Genomic DNA, 18,658 nt, shown 5'->3' with positions numbered 1-18,658 from the left:
TGTCCAAATTCAGGGGCTGCAGCCCTCGAAGGCTGTCCAAATTCAAAGGCTCCTTCAAATGCAGCCTTCTCTTCCCTCTTTCTGGAGGACGCACCGCTACTGTCCTTCGCAGCCTCACATATCCCAAGATCCTTTGCGCACCGCTGCTCAGTCCCGAAACAAAAGAGGAAGCAAGAGAAAATGGCGACATCAAGTGGCGCAGACTGACATTCAAATTTAAGTAATGGGTTTATACTCGGTTTTTACTCATTTGAACATCCAACGCCAGATGTGTTAAACTTCAAGGGACTATAAAACCTCCAAAGTTTAACTTTCAGTTAAAATACGTGACGCTGGTGATGCTGTGGTAAATATAGTTGTTATTCACCAATGGGTTAATGTTTATTTTGTAATGTTGATAATTCAATTTAGATTTGACACATTGTACACACACAAATAAATGTACACGTTTGATAGATTTGAACCAAAACAGACTTTAATGCATGAACACCTGGTGACGCAACCAGGAAACACTCCGAAGGCTGGACCGTCCCATTTAACAGCGGTGGACGCGGCCTTCAAGGTCTCTCCGAAGGACCCGGGCTCCGTGGGCCACAAAGGCCGCGTCCTTGTAGGCCGCAGCCCCTGAATTTGGACACAGCCACAGAAGATAAGATGCTAACGATGCTAACGAGCTAACAGATATGAAAAATAAAAACAAACGTCCGAAACGCTGAAGAGACTGAACATTTAATTAATAACTCAGGAGGTGGATTTAGTGTGAAGTCGCCCGATCACTTTCATTCATCAGTGTTTATCGGTCGATTTGCTTTTGTTTTTTTATGGGGTTTTTTGGTCGCTTGATGTTTTTGTTGATTCTTTGTTTGGAGCAGTTCAGAGCTGATTGTGTTGAGACGTTGGTATAATTTGTTTTCTATCAATTATCTCTATCTTTTGTCAAAATGATAAAAACCCAGACAGAAGTCTTTCTGTATCTGTGGCGTTTCAGTGAGTTTGGATCTTCTCAGCCACCGTAGAAACATCACCCTGCAGGAAACTGAAGCAGACAGATGAGCGTTTGTCAGACGGAGGCTGGGAATCATTTTTATTTTTCAGAAAGTGAAGAGGATTGTTGCTCTGTTCTCTCAGCTCTTTATTGACCCCCAGAAATTAAAAAAGTCCTGAAATCACAAACTAAAAATGTAAAAGGAGACAGAAAGACAAACTGTACAGATATTTAAAATCAAACTCTTCTTCAGACTCACTGAAGAGAAAAGTTTTATTCTCAGAGTCCTGAGTGGTTTTGATCCCGCCTGAGACCAGCTCTTAATGAGTAGTGTTGTCGCATGATGATGATGTCACTTCCTGCAGGTCTTGGACCGCAGATGTCTCTTGATGATCAGGTGATCGCTCTCCTTCTCCTCCTCTGCTCCTCCTGACATCTGCAACAAAAAACAACAAAATGTCCAGACTCAACCGTCTCAACGTCCTCACGGGGTTAAAGTCTCCTCACTTTAAATAAACGTCCTCACACTTCAGGTCTACACACTGACAGCTCGTCATAAAGACAGACGCACACTCTGTCTCACCATGTGCGGAGAGTCGAGCAGCGGAGACGAGGCGCCCGTCTTAAAAAGCTTCTTCCGTCCTCGTTTGGGTTTGGTTGCCGTGCTGTGCGTCTCCTTCTCTGCTGGACGTCCACTGACCAGACCGATGATGGTTTTAGCTGCAGAGACGCAGAGAGGACACACCAGGAGCAGTTATCAGCATTACTGATCAACATATTAATGCTGGATTAACATCAGAGAACAAAGCTGGAGGTCTTCTTCCAGACTCAGAGCAGCAGCACCCTCTGCTGGCTGACGGGGCAACCACAGCACAGCACACAGCATCAGACCAAACAAACACTATGTCTTTGTACTGGAGACACTGTGGGTACTGGTTCAGTGGTGTTCACAAACAGCTGCTGCTGACGTCAGCAGGTTATCAGAGACCAGACGTCCTCCTCGCTGTCTGACAGGAAGTTAGAGTCACACTGACCTTTGCTGCCCAGGATGGACGGAGAGCTGTGGATCAACTCTCCGATCTTCTGAAGAGTCACGTCTCTCTTTTCCTTCACCGCAGAAGAAGACTGGAGACAGACAGACAGGAAGAGAGAGACAGACAGGAAGAGAGAGAGACAGGGAGAGAGAGACAGACAGGGAGAGAGAGACAGACAGGGAGAGAGAGACAGAGAGAGAGAGACAGACAGGGAGAGAGAGACAGAGAGAGAGAGACAGACAGGAAGAGAGAGAGACAGATATCAGACTGATCCACCTGCTGTCTTTTCATTCTGTCTTCATGTCGTTTCATTTCTCACCTGTTTGTTGTTTCGAGTGTTTCCTCTCAATCTGTTTCTCTTGTTCTCACTGAACACCAGGTCCTGAACACACACACACACACACACACACACACACACACACACAGGTTTCTGCAGGTTTATATTTGTAGTTTAAAACCAATGAAATGTTCCTTTAATATCATGTGACCACACACACACACACACACACACACACACACACACACACACACCTCCACCTCGCAGCTCTTCCTCTTCCTCCTTTCTCTTCCTGTAGTTTTGGGGATTTTCTTCCTGTCGGCCATGTTGGATCTCAGAGGAGAGACATAAACGTCCTGCTCTGGAAGAAGGATACGCCCACCACACCTCTACACACACACACACACACACACACACACACACACACACACACTTAATCATTAGTGAATGAATCATGTAGTCCATCAGAAAATGTGTTATAAAGTTAATAAAGGTATTTATCAATCAAAACTCAGTTGGACAAAACAGGAAATCTGTAAATGTCGACTGTTGCATTGTGGGTAATGTAGGCTCCAGGTTACACTCCTGTAACACTGCTAGTCCAGCAGTGATGGACAGTTTAGAAACAAGTTTAGACACAAGCAGCAGAACAGAGAAATCACCTTTAATTCCACCCACTCTTCTTCCTTTAAAAACCTACATGACCCACAATGCACCTGAGTGACATCACTGGAGGCAGTTTATCAGACTACATGCAGCTCCGTCTGGATGCTGTAGAACTCTGCAAACACCTGTAAACACACTTTAACGTGGAGCGACCCGATGGACCAACATGGAGCTGTGTCAGTTTCAGAACCAGAAAGAAGAATGAAAAAGTTTGGGTTAGTGTCACAGTGGACTGTCGTGTCGTGTGTTCTGGCTCTGTGCACCAGTTAAACGTGTCCGAGAATGCCGACGAGACATGACAGCAGATCAGAGGCAGAGCAGAACGGGTCAGTAGTGGGGTGTGTTAGTCAGCATGTCAGTCAGCATGTCAGTCAGCATGTTAGTCAGCATGTCAGTCAGCATGTTAGTCAGCATGTTAGTCAGCATGTCAGTCAGCATGTTAGTCAGCATGTCAGTCAGCATGTCAGTTAGCAGTCTGCTCTCTGTCTCTGTCAGTCAGCATGTCAGTCAGCATGTCAGTCAGCATGTCAGTCAGCATGTCAGTCAGCATGTCAGTCAGCATGTTAGTCAGCATGTTAGTCAGCATGTCAGTCAGCATGTCAGTCAGCATGTTAGTCAGCATGTCAGTCAGCATGTCAGTTAGCAGTCTGCTCTCTGTCTCTGTCAGTCAGCATGTCAGTCAGCATGTCAGTCAGCATGTCAGTTAGCATGTTAGTCAGCATGTCAGTCAGCATGTTAGTCAGCATGTCAGTCAGCATGTCAGTCAGCATGTCAGTCAGCATGTCAGTTAGCATGTCAGTCAGCATGTTAGTCAGCATGTCAGTCAGCATGTCAGTCAGCATGTTAGTCAGCATGTTAGTCAGCATGTCAGTCAGCATGTCAGTCAGCATGTTAGTCAGCATGTTAGTCAGCATGTCAGTCAGCATGTTAGTCAGCATGTCAGTCAGCATGTCAGTTAGCATGTCAGTTAGCATGTCAGTTAGCATTGCTAAATGCTACAGAGGGAACACAACAGACATTTCTCTGTGTAGCATGAGGACAAGCGATCACTGGTAGGATCAACATGCTAGTAGCATTACTACATAGCAGCTTCTCCTTTCGGCACACACTGCACAAACCTGCAGCCAAACGCAGCACCGCCTGATCTGGGCTGAACGTACCGCAAGTCTTTAGTCAAAACTGATTTTAATTTATTTTAATCATTCATAGTTTCAGTCCACACATGCTGGTCAACTTTTAGTCAAAATTTTTGTTTAGTCTGCTTCCTGTTGGCCATGTTGGACCACCGAGGAGAGACGCGAACGTCCCGTATACAGAATATACAGAAAACGATTTTAATGATGGACGACAAATCAAAGCAGCCGTGGGCCGAGTACTGGTCATACTGGATGTAGGCGTGCGGAGCCAGGAGCAACACATTTTTGGCTCGTCAACATCTCATCTTAGTCGCAAACAACAACATATCCACCGCCCTCCACTCACCTGAATATAAGCTACGTCAGAACGCAGTTTGTTTTTCTACTTTCCTGGTTTTGTTTTGTTTCATTTCTTATTGAACGTAAAGGAACAAAGCAGCCCTGCTGCCCACTGTACTGTACAGGTACCAACACACCTGTGTGTTTCCCTGCAGGTTGGTCTCTCTCTCCTCCTTCAGACTCTGTAGTCTCTCCACCTCTCTCTTCACAGCCACAAACTCCCTGCTCCTCTTTTCCTCCTCCTCCTCCTCCTCCTCCTGCTGCTGCCTCCCCCTCCTCTCCTGGAATCTCTGGATCTCCTCCTTCAGCTCCTCCACCACCGTCACCTTCCTCTCCTCCACCTGTCTGTTCTCCTTCTCCTCCTCCTCCTCCTCCTCCCTCCTCTGCAGCTCCTCCTTCAGTCGCTCCAGTTCTGACGGAGGTGAAACAAACAGAGTTCAGATTGATCTGAGCTGCCAATCGATCAATAAATCGATAAACGATGTAGGTACCTTGTCTCAGAGCCTCCGTCTGTCTGTACGTTTCCTCCACAAGCGTGTCCTTCGCCGCCGCCGCTCGATGCAGCTCTGACACACAGATCACATGCTGGTTACCATGGTTACCACAGGCTCTGTATAACAGTTGCTCCACGTGTTTCTTCGCTGTCTCACCTTCTTTCTCTCTCTCCACCTCCTCCAGCCTCCCTCGCAGAGCTCCGCCCTCAGACTCAAGCTCCGCCCTCAGTCTCTCCAGCTGACGGGAGAATTCTGCCGTTTGATTGGCTAACTCCTCCCTGAGCTCGACACACCTGTTCTCGCTGCAGGAGGAAGAGGAGGGCAGCAGAGAGACACGTAGAGATTATTGATGGTGAATCAGCTGTTGATGGTTGATCAATAAACCTGACTGATCACAGATCTACCTGTGTGTCAGAGCTTCCTGCAGCTCCCTCTGTTCTCTCTGCAGATCTTTGATCTGTTGGGATTTCTGAGCTGATCGCTCCAGCGCCGCCTTGCTCTCCTTCTTCAGCTCCATCATGCTGCTGCTGCTCCGCCCCTCCTCCTCCTGAACCAATCAATCAATCAATGAGCGCTGAGATAGTTTAACAGCTGGTGTGTTCAGTTTGTATGATACATGATTAGTTCAAAGCACTGAGGCCGCCCTCATTGATTACAGCGAACAGAAGAGGTGATAATCGATCAATACATGTCACCTGAGCTGAACGTAATCACTCTGCTGTGTTTCAATCAATAACATTTCAAGTCAAATAGATGATGGATCAATAAAACAGGAACAAGAACCTTGACTTCCTGTCTCAGACGCTCCACTTCCTGAGTCAGACTGTTGATGGTGTCGACCCTCTCCTCTGATTGGCTCTCCAGGCCCTGGAGGCGGGTCTTTGCAGTGCTGAGCTGCTCTGATAGGCCGTCACACCTGTCAGTCTGCTCTCTGAGCTGCGTCTTGAGGCCAGTCACCTGGAAATAACAGAAACCGGTTAAAACAGTTCATATTTATCAGTTCCTGTCATTGTGTGACGACTTTAACGAAGTCTGTAATGTTCAGGTCACAGTGATGGTGTCTGACTGTTACCTCAGTATTAAATGTAGAATTTGCACCAAACTGAACATTAACCTCAGTAAAGGTAAACATGATGATTCGTACCTAATAAAGTGGCCACTGAGTGTAAACAGCTGTACCTCTGTCTGCAGCTGGAAGATGCCGTTCACCAGAGCTTTGTTCTCCTTCGTCAGTCTGGAAGTTTCTCTCTTCTCCGACTCCAGAGACAAGAACACCGAGTCACAGTTTGGACACTCGTCCAGACCTACAGGAGAGGAGGAGTGACAAAAGTATGTGGACGACATCAGTGTACATGTCACCGCAGGCTGTCCACATACTTTTCCATGCAGTGGGGCGTTTGAAAGGCTCAGCTCCTACCTGTCAACGTCTGCACCTTCTGCTCCAGCGACACCTGCTCCTTCTTCAGCTCCTCCACCTCCTCCTCACGTCTCCTCAGCTCCTCCTCCAGCGCCCTGCTCCTCCTCTCCTCCCTCTCTCTCAGCTCCCCGATAGTTTCCTCCTTCTTGTCGTTTTCCTCCTGGAGCCTCCAGATCTCCTCCTCCAGAACCACTGAGGAGGATAAAAAAATACAATAAAGGCTCTACAGCGTGAAGCCTCCTCCTCCTCCTCCTCCTACTGCTCCTCCTTCTCCTCCTGCTCTCACCTCTCCTCCTCGTCGGCCCTCTCTCCTCCTCTTCTTCCAGAGATTCACGCTGCCGTTTCCTGCTCTCCTTCTCCTCGTCTCCTCCCGTCCTCCTCGCACAGCGGCAGCTCTGCTGAAGCTGCAGCAGCTCCGACCGGATCGTCTCCACCAGAGCTCTCTGAGAGACAGGAAGCATCAACACGGTCAGGACAGGACACTTCCTGTGTAGCTTCTACCAGCTGATTTAACAGAAATGAGCTGCTGACTGGAAACAGCCTGGTCATAAACCTAACGTGTGTCTAACTGTGTTTGTAGTGGAGCGACTCCGACGTGAACCAGTAAAACAAACGTGTGTTTACGTCTCTGGTGGCGTCCTCCACGGTGGCGTCCACAGCTGCCTGCAGTTTGTTGATGATGTCGTCTTTCTGCTCACAGATCTCCATCAGCTCCGACAGCTTCTGCTGCTGCTGCTGCAGACTCTGGACATAAAACAGATCACGAACAATGTAAAGCTCAGCAGGAAAAAATGGATTTTGTTGAATACATGAATCACTCCGGAGTAAAGTCCCCAGTCTTCTACAGTCCAGTAAAAAGGTACACTGAGACACCAAAACACCAAAGAAGAAGAATCTAGAGAACCTCTTTGGCCTCCTGCAGTTGATCATGTGACTGCTGCTTCTCCAATCGCAGCGCCTCCAGCTCTGCAGGCACAAATCAACACAGAGGTTAAAGGTCAACATTACATCACCCAAAGCACTCAAAATAAGTGTGTGTGTGTGTGTGTGTGTGTGTGTGTGTGTGTGTGTGTGTGTGTACCTGCAGCATGTGTGTGTTCAGTCAGACAGTGGTGAACACTCTGAGCGTCCTCTCTGATCTTCTCCAGGTCTTCAGTCAACGAGCTGATGAATCCCTCCAACACAGCCGTCTGCTGCTCCTACAAACCGATCATCATCAATAATCAATAATAATAATCAGTAATGAGACATAGTGTGTTGATAACATCAGTGTTTTTAGTCACCTTGCTGTTGTCAGCGCTGACAGCAGACAGGTCGACCGTCTTGCTGACGAGGTTCTTCAGGATCTCGACTCTCTTCTCAGCTCTCTCCTCGAGGATCTCCCTCTCCTTCTCCAGACGATCACTGACACAAACATCTTCAGTCAGTTTCATCTCGTTACAAACTCAAAGACTCTGATCACACCTGGTGTCACCTCCGTCTGATCAGTGTTCAGCTCTCAGCGCGTCACTTCACTGCTACATTAACATCTGAGTGACCTCAGTGATCTGATCACTTCCTGCTCTGTATGAAACAAACCCGTCCATCACTGGGACAAACAGACTCCATGTTTCTACTCAAAGACAGAAAGAAGTTCACGTAGAACATTTGCTGAATTTACAAGAAGGAACAAATAAGTCAGAATCAGTCAGAGACAGAGTTTCACACAGTTTATAAAGTGTCTCCAACTCAACAACTCACTAAACTGACACATTTGTTAAGGGAGTCTGGGGACAAAGAAGTCGCCTATACTGGTTACTGTTTAGTGTATCTGTAAAATGTGACATGTTTAGATCAATAAAATGTTTCTTCTGTCATAAATTGAGTGTAAATGGTGAAATCAGTGTAAACAGTGTGTTCAAACAGCTGCTAAATGTTGGCAGGTCAGACTTTAGCACTTTAGACACAGAAGCAGACAGGCTGGTGCAGCCATGCTGCCACAAACTGACACTTTTTACAAGGAAACACACAACTTACTGTTTTCATTTAATGCTGAATTTACAAGAAGGAGACAATGATTCAGAATCTGTCAGAGACAGAGTTTCACTACGTTATAAAGTTTGTTTTAACTCAACAACTCTTAAAATCACTACATTTGTTAAGGGAGTCTGGTGATGTTGAGGTTGTCTTCTTCTACAGAGGACAGTTGTGGATCCTTCATGTGTGCACACGCTGTTAAAAGAATGTGGTCACATGCGGTCCAGACCGTCTCTGGATGTGTTCTGAGTGATCAGTTCTTAAATGTGTTCATTCACACCTGAGCTGTCCACCTGTGATCAGATCCTTCAGTTCAGATGTCTTTATGTTTTTAGCTTCATACAACTTGTCTATGTTCCGTCGTCTCCTTCTGTGGACTGTTACCTGTAGTCTCTCTCCATCTTGTTGAAGAGCTCCATGAACTCAGCACTGACTTCTTCTCTGATCTGAGCCTCCAGAACCAAACGCAGCGCTGCCTCTCTGCCCGACTGCACACACACGCACACACACACACACACACACACACACGCACACACACACACATTAACATCCACCTCATCACCTTAGTTTTTTGCTTAAATCAGCTTAAAATGAGACCGTTACCTTCTCTTCTTCCTCCATGGTCCTGTCCCCATCCTCCTCGTCTTCCTCACCTCCTGCCTCCAGCACTGTTCCCTCCATCGCACTCTCCTCCTCCTCCTCTTCTTCTTCCTCCTCCTCCTCTTCCCAATCTTCACCATTCTCATCCTCCAGCACATCCTCCAGGCTCGTGTCCCAGGCGACCATGGAGCTCTTCCTGCCCCGCCCAGACACGTTCCTGCGCCGGTCGGCCTCGTCGATGATCATGGACAGTTCCATGGCCGACCTGTGGGGGGCATCGTCCGGGACCACCGGCCTCGAGTTCAGAACCACCACCTGGACGAGAAAGAGAGGTAGAGTCCTCAGGTTATCTGACCGTTAAAGAAACGATCCTCTGCTCCGTGATTTCATCACTTTTTTTTTTTTTGGAACTTGGAACTCGTTATCAGCACCAGATAATTCTGCCGGGCGGTCACTGTACGTGTGTGTGTGTGTGTGTGTGTGTGTTCACCTTCTGGGCGAGGGCGGAGAACTTGAGGACGTTGAGTGTCTCGTCGAAGCAGGACGAGTTCTGGTTGATGTTGACCACCATGGAGACCCGGCCGGCACCACAGAAGAAGAACTGCAGGAAGTGGGTGAGTTTGGACTCTCTGAAGGGGATGTGGTGCTGAAACCTGCAGAGACACGGATCATCGGTCATCCTGGAGACTTTTCAAACATCACTGAGCTCTGACTGAAGCTGACAGACGTCCTACTTGGCGTGCTGGTTGAGTTTCATGGCGCTGATGCACTTCCCGAGCGTCAGCAGCGAGCTGTTGATGTTTCCGGCTTCCTTCAGTCTCTCTCCGGTGTTGTGAGTCCGAGAGCAGCGCTCAGAGCCAGCAAGGTCGCACAGAGCCAGCCTAAACACACAAATGATCATCTACAGCCCACACTGAAGGTCTGACTGAGGCCAGAACATGCTGAGGTGTAAACTGTGATCTTACTCGCTGATGCCGAGGACTCTGGGAACTCCGACGTCGTCCACTCTGAGGATCCTGATGGAGAAGATGCTGTGGCTGCAGACACACGCATGAAAAACATGACTCCTCTGCTCGCACATTAACACAGAGGCTGCTGACACTCATCTGTCTCAGACTGACTTCAGCCTCCTCATTCATTTCAATGAGACTCAGAGGTAAACACAGAGGTCCGTCAAAAACTTCAACCAAGCTCAACTTTTCCTGCTTTGGCCAGTCGAATACACGAAGAACTCGTTCTGGTGGATTATTTTGTAACGTGAACTCTGTTTCTACGGTTTACTCATGGTAGTGAGGACAACAAAAGATTAAAAAGCTGCTGCTGTTCGTCTCTATTGTAAATCTGTGCAGTGTTTTGGTGTCTGATAAACTTTAAACTCAATCTGTTCCTCCAGCTGGATTCAGTGTGAGTCATCAGAGTAAAATGTTTGCTAGGATTTGATTTTTACGTCAGTAGAGCCGCGTGCTCAGCAATACAAGAAAAACCTGAATCTGTGTGTTGAACTGAGAATAATGACTGTTTGAAAGGTAAACATGTAAAACTGAAGGATTCAAAATAAGATGTTTGAGTGTTTGTGGGAGCAGAAACGTGGTCAGACCTCCTGCTCGACAGCTGGTTCAGTCTGGTGGACGAGAAACTCTGGTTCTTCTTCCCGATCTTCATCACTCTGTAGGCCTCCTCAGAGCTGTTCACCTGCACCCAGCGCAGGTCTGAAACATGGAGCACACACACACACACACACACACACACACACACACACACACACACACACACACACACACACACACACACACACACACACACACACACACACACACACACGCGCGAAACTACTGTCAACAGCGTCACTTCATCGACACCTCACCCAGAATCCAGAACTTTCCAGTTCATGTCATGGACGTATCAAAGAACTAATAAACTCTTACAGCTCTACTCCAACTTTTATTTTATGAATCTTTTATGAAACTCCAGAATTTGCCCCCCTAGTGGCTGAAAACTGTCTCTACATTGCAGCTAAAATAAGTCCAAAAAAAGTATTTCTTGTATAAATAAAAATATTTTCAGGTGATAAAATATAAAAGATGAATGTAGAAAGAAATATAGAAGAAGAAATGGAAATAAATCTGAATTCTTTCATGTTTGATTTTGTAATAAATTCATTTTTGAGCCATCATGTCACACGGCTCAATTTCATGTGTGCTTCTACTAAATGGTTTAAAGTAGGGATGGTAATGATTAATTATCATTAACTGATTAATCGCTGCTGATTATTAATGTATTACCCGACAATCAGAGACGGACAAGAAATACATCAGACAAGTATCTTGTTACAAATTACAAATACTTGCAAATATATAAAAATTAAACAAAATACTGGTATTAGAAACTGAATTTGATTAACACACAAGCTGATATGATCACATTTTAGTCGTTCTTTAGCCTCCGCATGAGTTGGATTTTGTTGGCCAGTTGTTCAATAGTAACAGACAATATTAAAATGACGTCATCATTTTGTTTTATTTAGTTTATTATTCAAGTAATGTGGTGTTTGTATCATCTGTTCTTTTTTATCTCATTAATGTGGCCAACAAACTTAACCAACGACTCTGAAACTCAGAGCTCACACGTGTCCTTAACGACTATGTAAGGACACTCCCACACGTTGTAAGGACACTCCCACACTCCATAAGGACACTCCCGCACCATATAAGGACACTCCCACACCATATAAGGACACCCCCACTCAGAGTTTAAAAGCCTGCAGCTCCTCCAGTTAGTTAGAAGTGAAGAAGCCTCTTGGATGAGACGTGAAATGTCTTCAACACACTGGAACAAGTCCAGTTGACTACGATACAGAACTTCGATTTAATCAGTTAGATTGAATATTGTGAAAATAAAAAATGAAAACATTTATATGTCACCTCACATATTCTTCATGCATACATAAATGTATCATGCGAAATCTAGGACGTCCGTCAGCTCGCCAGTCATTGAAGCTAAAAGAGTGACATCAGAGCACACACTTGTGTCTGAGCGTTACCTTTGATGAAGGAGTTTCCTTTGACATCCTGAGACAGACGCAGCACCGTCCTCCTGTGGTGTCCACTGGGAACCTGAACATCACAGATCAATCACATGATCAATCACAGCTGGACGACTTCAAGTGTTTGAGGTCAAGACGTTTTGTCTGAAACCCATTTGTGTTTCCAGCACAGGGAGCTCAGGTGAAGGTGAGACATGAAATCAACAGATCAATAAGAGGCAGGACGTTCAGTCGACACAAAGGGTTAACAGAAGTCCCGACTCATTTCTCAAACAATTTAATTATCGAATTACAAACGTGTGTGTGTGTGTGTGTGTGTGTGTGTTACCTGTTCCAGCAGGTCGTGGATGTTGTCGTTGTAAATCTCACAGAATGAAACCCAGACAGAGAAACGGACGTTTGAGGCGACGTCCAGACAGAAACTGTCGGCTTCAGAGACGCTGCTGACACTGCTGTCAGTGCTGACAGACGAGCCTGAACACACACACGAAGACAGACACACACACACACACACACACACACACACACACACACACACACACACACACACACACACACTTTGAGTACTTCGTGTTAACCATGACGTCCTAAACGTTCTTTCTTCAGACTGAACCTCACTGACCATCAAGAGAAGTCGATCTTCCAGACATCAGACTTCTGTCGCTCTGCAGAGACAAACAGGAGACACACTAGTTCACACTCCACCCTCACAATGTACACAGGTGGTGTGATTGTATTTCCTGTTTGTGTGTGTGTGTGTGTGTGTGTGTGTGTGTGTGTGTGTGTGTGAGAGAGTGTAAGACCTCTTTGAGCAGCCTCAGCAGGTTCTTCTTGCTGCTGCTCTCGGCTGCCTGCTGGTCTGGAGTCAGTCTGCTGTAGTCTCTGCAGCGCTGAGGCTTCAGATCGTTCCGACCGTACAGACGGCCGTCAATACTGTTGAAGATGACCGACAGAGACCGCGGCAGCAGACCGCTGTCGTGATCCGGACCTGAGAGACAGAAACAAGAAACAGTCAAAGCGGAGTAGTCGATATTTATCGTGTGGGGAACTTAAAGAAACAGTTCACCCAACCATCATCTCCTCCTGATGATATAAAGTCAGGCTCAGCCATCATCTCCTCCTGATGATATAAAGTCAGGCTCAGCCATCATCTCCTCCTGATGATATAAAGTCAGGCTCAGCCATCATCTCCTCCTGATGATATAAAGTCAGGCTCAGCCATCATCTCCTCCTGATGATATAAAGTCAGGCTCAGTCATCATCTCCTCCTGATGATATAAAGTCAGGCTCAGTCATCATCTCCTCCTGATGATATAAAGTCAGGCTCAGCCATCATCTCCTCCTGATGATATAAAGTCAGGCTCAGTCATCATCTCCTCCTGATGATATAAAGTCAGGCTCAGTCATCATCTCCTCCTGATGATATAAAGTCAGGCTCAGCCATCATCTCCTCCTGATGATATAAAGTCAGGCTCAGCCATCATCTCCTCCTGATGATATAAAGTCAGGCTTAGCCATCATCTCCTCCTGATGATATAAAGTCAGGCTCAGCCATCATCTCCTCCTGATGATATAAAGTCAGGCTCAGCCATCATCTCCTCCTGATGATATAAAGTCAGGCTCAGCCATCATCTCCTCCTGATGATATAAAGTCAGGCTCAGCCTTCATCTCCTCCTGATGATATAAAGTCAGGCTCAGTCATCATCTCCTCCTGATGATATAAAGTCAGGCTCAGCCTTCATCTCCTCCTGATGATATAAAGTCAGGCTCAGCCATCATCTCCTCCTGATGATATAAAGTCAGGCTCAGCCATCATCTCCTCCTGATGATATAAAGTCAGGCTCAGCCATCATCTCCTCCTGATGATATAAAGTCAGGCTCAGCCATCATCTCCTCCTGATGATATAAAGTCAGGCTCAGCCATCATCTCCTCCTGATGATATAAAGTCAGGCTCAGCCATCATCTCCTCCTGATGATATAAAGTCAGGCTCAGCCATCATCTCCTCCTGATGATATAAAGTCAGGCTCAGCCATCATCTCCTCCTGATGATATAAAGTCAGGCTCAGTCATCATCTCCTCCTGATGATATAAAGTCAGGCTCAGCCATCATCTCCTCCTGATGATATAAAGTCAGGCTCAGCCATCTCCTCCTGATGATATAAAGTCAGGCTCAGCCATCATCTCCTCCTGATGATATAAAGTCAGGCTCAGCCATCATCTCCTCCCGATGATATAAAGTCAGGCTCAGCCATCATCTCCTCCTGATGATATAAAGTCAGGCTCAGCCATCATCTCCTCCTGATGATATAAAGTCAGGCTCAGCCATCATCTCCTCCTGATGATATAAAGTCAGGCTCAGCCATCATCTCCTCCTGATGATATAAAGTCAGGCTCAGCCATCATCTCCTCCTGATGATATAAATCAGGTGAAGTCTCGTAGTCCACAGAACATTTCTGGAGCTTCACAGTAAAACAGAGTTGCAGCGTTCTGCTGAACAGCTGAAGCAGCTGGAGATGAATTAAAACAGGAAAACAACCAAAGAAACATCTCTTCCACATCAAACACGATAATCTTATTTGAACGGTGTCTGTACAGACTGACAGTGTGAATGTGTCCCAACAGTCACATTTTATTATTTAGTCTGTGTTTGTTTCAGGTGGTTTTATTTTTAGGGTTGTTCTGATATAAACTACAGATGTGACGGTTACTGTTTCTAAAACATGAATTCATCAGTGCCGACACAGATTCCAGCATTTCAGGCAGGACCAGAGAAGTTTCATCAGAACAACTATAAAAAATAACAGACTAAATAGTAAAATGTGACTGTGGGGAAACTCTGTCTGTCTGTAGAGACACGGTTAAATTAAGACTGACAGGCTTAATGTGAGCGTAGTAGTGACATGTGATCTGTGTCCTGCTGCTAATTCAAACAGATTAACAGTAAGTGGGTCACTCCAGTGCATTTATACACGTTCTCCCATTACCTGTGAATGCACTGGTACTGGATCAGTAACATATATGTGGACCGTACATCAGGTTCAGGTATCAGAATCAGTGCCCAGAAGGAAAATCTGGTATCAGTCAATCTAATCTAATTATCTTAAACTTATCGCTCCAACAGCTGTTTCTAAATGTAAAAATAGATAATTACTTCCTGTTAATGACGAGAGCTGAGCACTGAACCTGCATGAACCCGTCCGGTACTGAAGCATCAAATGTCCCATCAGGTGGATCAGATTTATGATTTAAATAAAAGTTTTGAACGGCTGCTTGTGTTCAGACGACATTCAACGACTTCATGTGTTCTATTTCAAAAACAGTTTGTGTAGAAAAATATATTTTTCACAGTATGGAGTTGGAATAGGAGTCGTTTTGGCGTGTTACACATCAACATGCACGTCAAAAAAAGACCTAGATGAGAACCCTGAAGAACCCACAACAATACACCGCTGCAGGAATGAGTCCTGGTACCCCGACAGGAATTAGCATTTTTGCACTTCCTGTTGTCTCGTCTCAAAGTTAACTGGTTTTTAGTTAACTGTCTGAAATAATGTCTGCAGTTAGATTTTCTTTTGTTCTCCAACATAAAATCCATCATTAAATGTCCACAGTTTAATTATAAAGCTCTTCCGTGTGTTAAAAACGGTTAGCGCTTGCTAACAAGTGTCTAAATGAGACTGTAAACAGTCAATTAGAAACCAGGTTTCCTGTTAAAACAGCAGAGAATAAATCTATCAGAGGAAACCAGGTTTCTCTCATCACCCGCCCTGGTTACAGAAACTGGGCTTACATAAAATTAAGAAGTCAGGTCCTGCAGTGAATATAAAATGCACTGACAGTCAGCAGAGGAACTGAACAGGGACAAACTGGTAACTTCAAATGTCTCGTTCTGTCCGATTAACAGCCCAAAAACCTGAAGAGATTCAGTTCATCATCAAACAGGATGAAGGAAACCAGAGAATATTCACATGTGAGGAGCTGGAACCGGAGAATTTTGCCATGTTTTCTTTAAAAGAGGACAACTGACTGTGACAATCAATCGATTGATGGTTGCAGGTTGTTTCTTACCCAGGAATGTGAAGGTTTTTCCAGCGTTGGTGACTCCGTAGGTGAACACCAGACAGTTTCCTCCATCCAGAACGTCTCGGACCAAACCCCGAACTGAACCCTCAAACACCTTCCTCTGACTGGCGTCCGGACCGAACACCTCGACGACACAACAACCAGAGTACATCATGAAGACGAGTTATGAAAGAGTCACCTTATTCACCAGGAAATAACGATTAAAAAAGAAAACAGTGTCTTCTGTAGTTGTGTCTCTGTGAACATGCGGATCAAGTCTTCAGTACAGACAGACAGACAGGTGATGTCACAGCTACCTGTGTGAAGGTGAACCTCTGTGCTGTCTGTGGGAGGGACTTGTCGCTCTGTCGGTTTGATTGACAGCTCTTGGGCGCCTTCAGGACCACAGTGTCCGGTCCCTCGATGGTCACACACTCCTGAAGAGAGACAGGAAACAGGGCTGACTAGCTTCAGACTACAGTCATAGTAAAGCTTCTCTGTCTCCAACAGGAATCTGGATTACAGACAGCCCTGAATAAGATATTCACTTTGCAATCACAAATGATAAATAAAACAACTCTGATATTTAGGATGAATAATCAAAATAGCTGCCTGAATAGTTGACTGAAAGATGAATCAACAGTTGTTGCAGCTGTTATCACTCCTGATAGTGAGATTTTCCTGGTACGATAACAATCTCAGCAAAAGAGTTTGTTGGTTAACAAAAACTTTATTATTCAAAACAATATTATGTCCTGACAGACAAGAAACTTGACATATTATTACTCTTTAACAAAAACTAATGAGGTAGGATTCAACAGTGTAGATAAGCAAATGCAGACGGGATGACAACCATCAGCCTTCATGACAGCCTTAACTTGAAAACAGTATACTGTTCTCTCTTTCTCTCTCTCTCTCTCTGCTGCAGTGAACTCATTATTTCATTCTTTAAAAGTCTCTGAAACTCACATTCTTCTGAGGGAGGATACTCAGACCGCTGCTTTGGTTTTGAAGTTGTCCCTGTTTTTTAAATCTCAGCTGTGGATGTATGGATGTTGTCTCCATAGTTGGATTATCCAGCCATTTATTTTAACTTATTTCTACAGAGTGAGTGAGTGAGTGAGTGAGTGAGTGAGTGAGTGTTACCTGCGAGTCGCTCTCGGCTGTAGTGAACGGTCGAACCCTCAGGTAGACCTGCAGGTTCTCCGACTGTGACTGAACGCTGTCCTGAAGAGAGAGAAAGAACAGAAATCACTCAAACATCTACTGAGATCAGCAGACACCAACACAGACAGACGGACGGACGGACGGACGGACCTGTGCTGGCAGAGCAGCAAATTCACCGAGCAGATCTCTCCTGATGTCGTCTACCTCCACTGGACCGACTCTCTCTGGCTTCCCGGCTAAACAAGACTCCATCATCTTCGCACACACACACACACACACACACACACACACACACACACACACACACACACACACACACAGAGAGAGGGAGAGAGAGAATGTAAACATCAGCCCTTCAATCTTCATCGACTTCACTTTTGCAGGTTGTCACAGCCTCATCTCATCTGTTCTGTGGGGAAATTTAGGTCAGTCCCTTCAAATCTGGTGGAAATCAAACATCAGCTCCACCACGCAATGATCCATTACAGATCAATATATTGATCTGATCTTTTCCAGCTGTCGATGAACAGCCAAACCCATTCAGGTTCATATCTTTAAACAGGCTATGTCGATTTTACCAGTAGAATATGATTATTTAAACGTGTCTTCATTCACGAGCAGATATCAGGGAGGACAGTCTGATTCAGCGTGATGAACGTGTCTAACTCACTCCGGTTCAATTCAGTCACAGTGTCGTCAGTTAATACTGAGACGAGCGCAGACAGACAGCAGCAAAGAGCTGAACACATTTTAACTACTGTTACTGTTGTTGTTAGCATTAGCCACAACGAGCTAACGCTAAAATACCGCACACACACGCGTGTTTTAGTTTTGGTTTAAAGTCTTTTGGCTACAAAACATGTTGAATAGCAGTTGTAAAACTTGAACGGACATTTAGTCAAACGTTAACTCACTCTGGATGCGTTTTATCCACCAGACAGTGTATTTAAAACAAAAACCACCGACCGGAAGTCTGTTAGCTGCGGCTGCCTCGCTCCTCTCCGCGGTTTAGTTTTTAAACTCAGACGGCAGGACCAATCAGATGTCGAGCACTGGGCGACGTCACGAAGATCTCGTACCCGCCCTCTGATACGATCTCGCGAGAGTATATAGCTTGATTAAAAAGCTAATAATGATGAACTGGTTTCAGTACGGTGTTACATTTCGGATCACTTTAAAGAAACTCGTTGTTTTATTCATACACAGTTTATTTCCGTGAATTCTAAAAAAAAAAGTTAACAACGGCGGGTGAGAGTGACGTCATCGGCCGGGGACAGAGTGAAGGCGGAGGATGTGATCGGATTAGTGGATTACAGCCTCAGAGCAGCAGCTAGCTGCGACTTCAGCTCTTAATCCGGATCAAATTAGACTCTGTGGAACAGTTCCTGCGGGTTTTATTGAAGACACGTCAAACTGCT

The 18,658-nt window shown here is 45.5% G+C and overlaps 2 protein-coding genes across 3 annotated transcripts in view; one reads left to right on the top strand and one right to left on the bottom strand.

Annotated features, from left to right (window-relative positions):
• Nucleotides 1-448: 448 nt before the first annotated feature.
• LOC141015040 (kinesin-like protein KIF20B) lies at nt 449-18,224 on the bottom strand. Of its 2 annotated transcripts, none has more exons than XM_073488935.1 (32): nt 18,155-18,224; nt 17,391-17,500; nt 17,220-17,300; nt 16,391-16,510; nt 16,080-16,218; nt 12,811-12,995; nt 12,630-12,672; nt 12,336-12,481; nt 12,005-12,077; nt 10,562-10,673; nt 9,930-10,001; nt 9,699-9,845; nt 9,455-9,617; nt 8,968-9,279; nt 8,749-8,852; nt 7,632-7,752; nt 7,430-7,547; nt 7,253-7,314; nt 6,973-7,092; nt 6,635-6,791; nt 6,349-6,540; nt 6,111-6,235; nt 5,715-5,888; nt 5,336-5,478; nt 5,088-5,233; nt 4,929-5,003; nt 4,575-4,849; nt 2,551-2,685; nt 2,339-2,401; nt 2,020-2,110; nt 1,569-1,705; nt 449-1,421 (listed from the first exon to the last, which is right to left on the bottom strand). In XM_073488935.1, the coding sequence occupies exons 2-32, from the start codon at nt 17,493-17,495 to the stop codon at nt 1,338-1,340; spliced, it is 4,020 nt and encodes a 1,339-aa protein (XP_073345036.1). In that variant the 5' UTR covers nt 17,496-17,500; nt 18,155-18,224; the 3' UTR covers nt 449-1,337. The 2 variants fall into 2 exon arrangements, with proteins under 2 accessions (XP_073345036.1, XP_073345037.1); XM_073488936.1 differs by having other exon boundaries at nt 17,391-17,495.
• Nucleotides 18,225-18,563: 339 nt separating this feature from the next.
• Nucleotides 18,564-18,658, top strand: part of bbs1 (Bardet-Biedl syndrome 1) — a 6,752-nt gene continuing 6,657 nt past the window's right edge. Inside the window, exon 1 of the mRNA XM_073489832.1 lies at nt 18,564-18,658. This exon is cut by the window's right edge and continues 80 nt beyond it. The gene's annotated coding sequence lies outside the window, so the exon portion shown is untranslated.

The sequence above is a fragment of the Pagrus major genome, chromosome 20 (assembly GCF_040436345.1).
Source record: "Pagrus major chromosome 20, Pma_NU_1.0".
In the NCBI taxonomy this organism is placed as follows: domain Eukaryota; kingdom Metazoa; phylum Chordata; class Actinopteri; order Spariformes; family Sparidae; genus Pagrus; species Pagrus major.
This window is presented reverse-complemented; position numbering and strand designations above follow the sequence as displayed.

What these genes read in the sequence shown, in the direction of transcription:
- LOC141015040 (XM_073488935.1), bottom strand. Translation starts at nt 17,495, where the DNA reads ATGATGGAGTCTTGTTTAGCCGGGAAGCCAGAGAGAGTCGGTCCAGTG. An exon ending in GAAGGTGCAGACGTTGACAG is followed by an intron (nt 6,236 to 6,348) that starts GTAGGAGCTGAG and finishes CCTCTCCTGTAG; the next exon opens with GTCTGGACGAGTGTCCAAAC. An exon ending in GTCCATCCTGGGCAGCAAAG is followed by an intron (nt 1,706 to 2,019) that starts GTCAGTGTGACT and finishes GCGTCTCTGCAG; the next exon opens with CTAAAACCATCATCGGTCTG.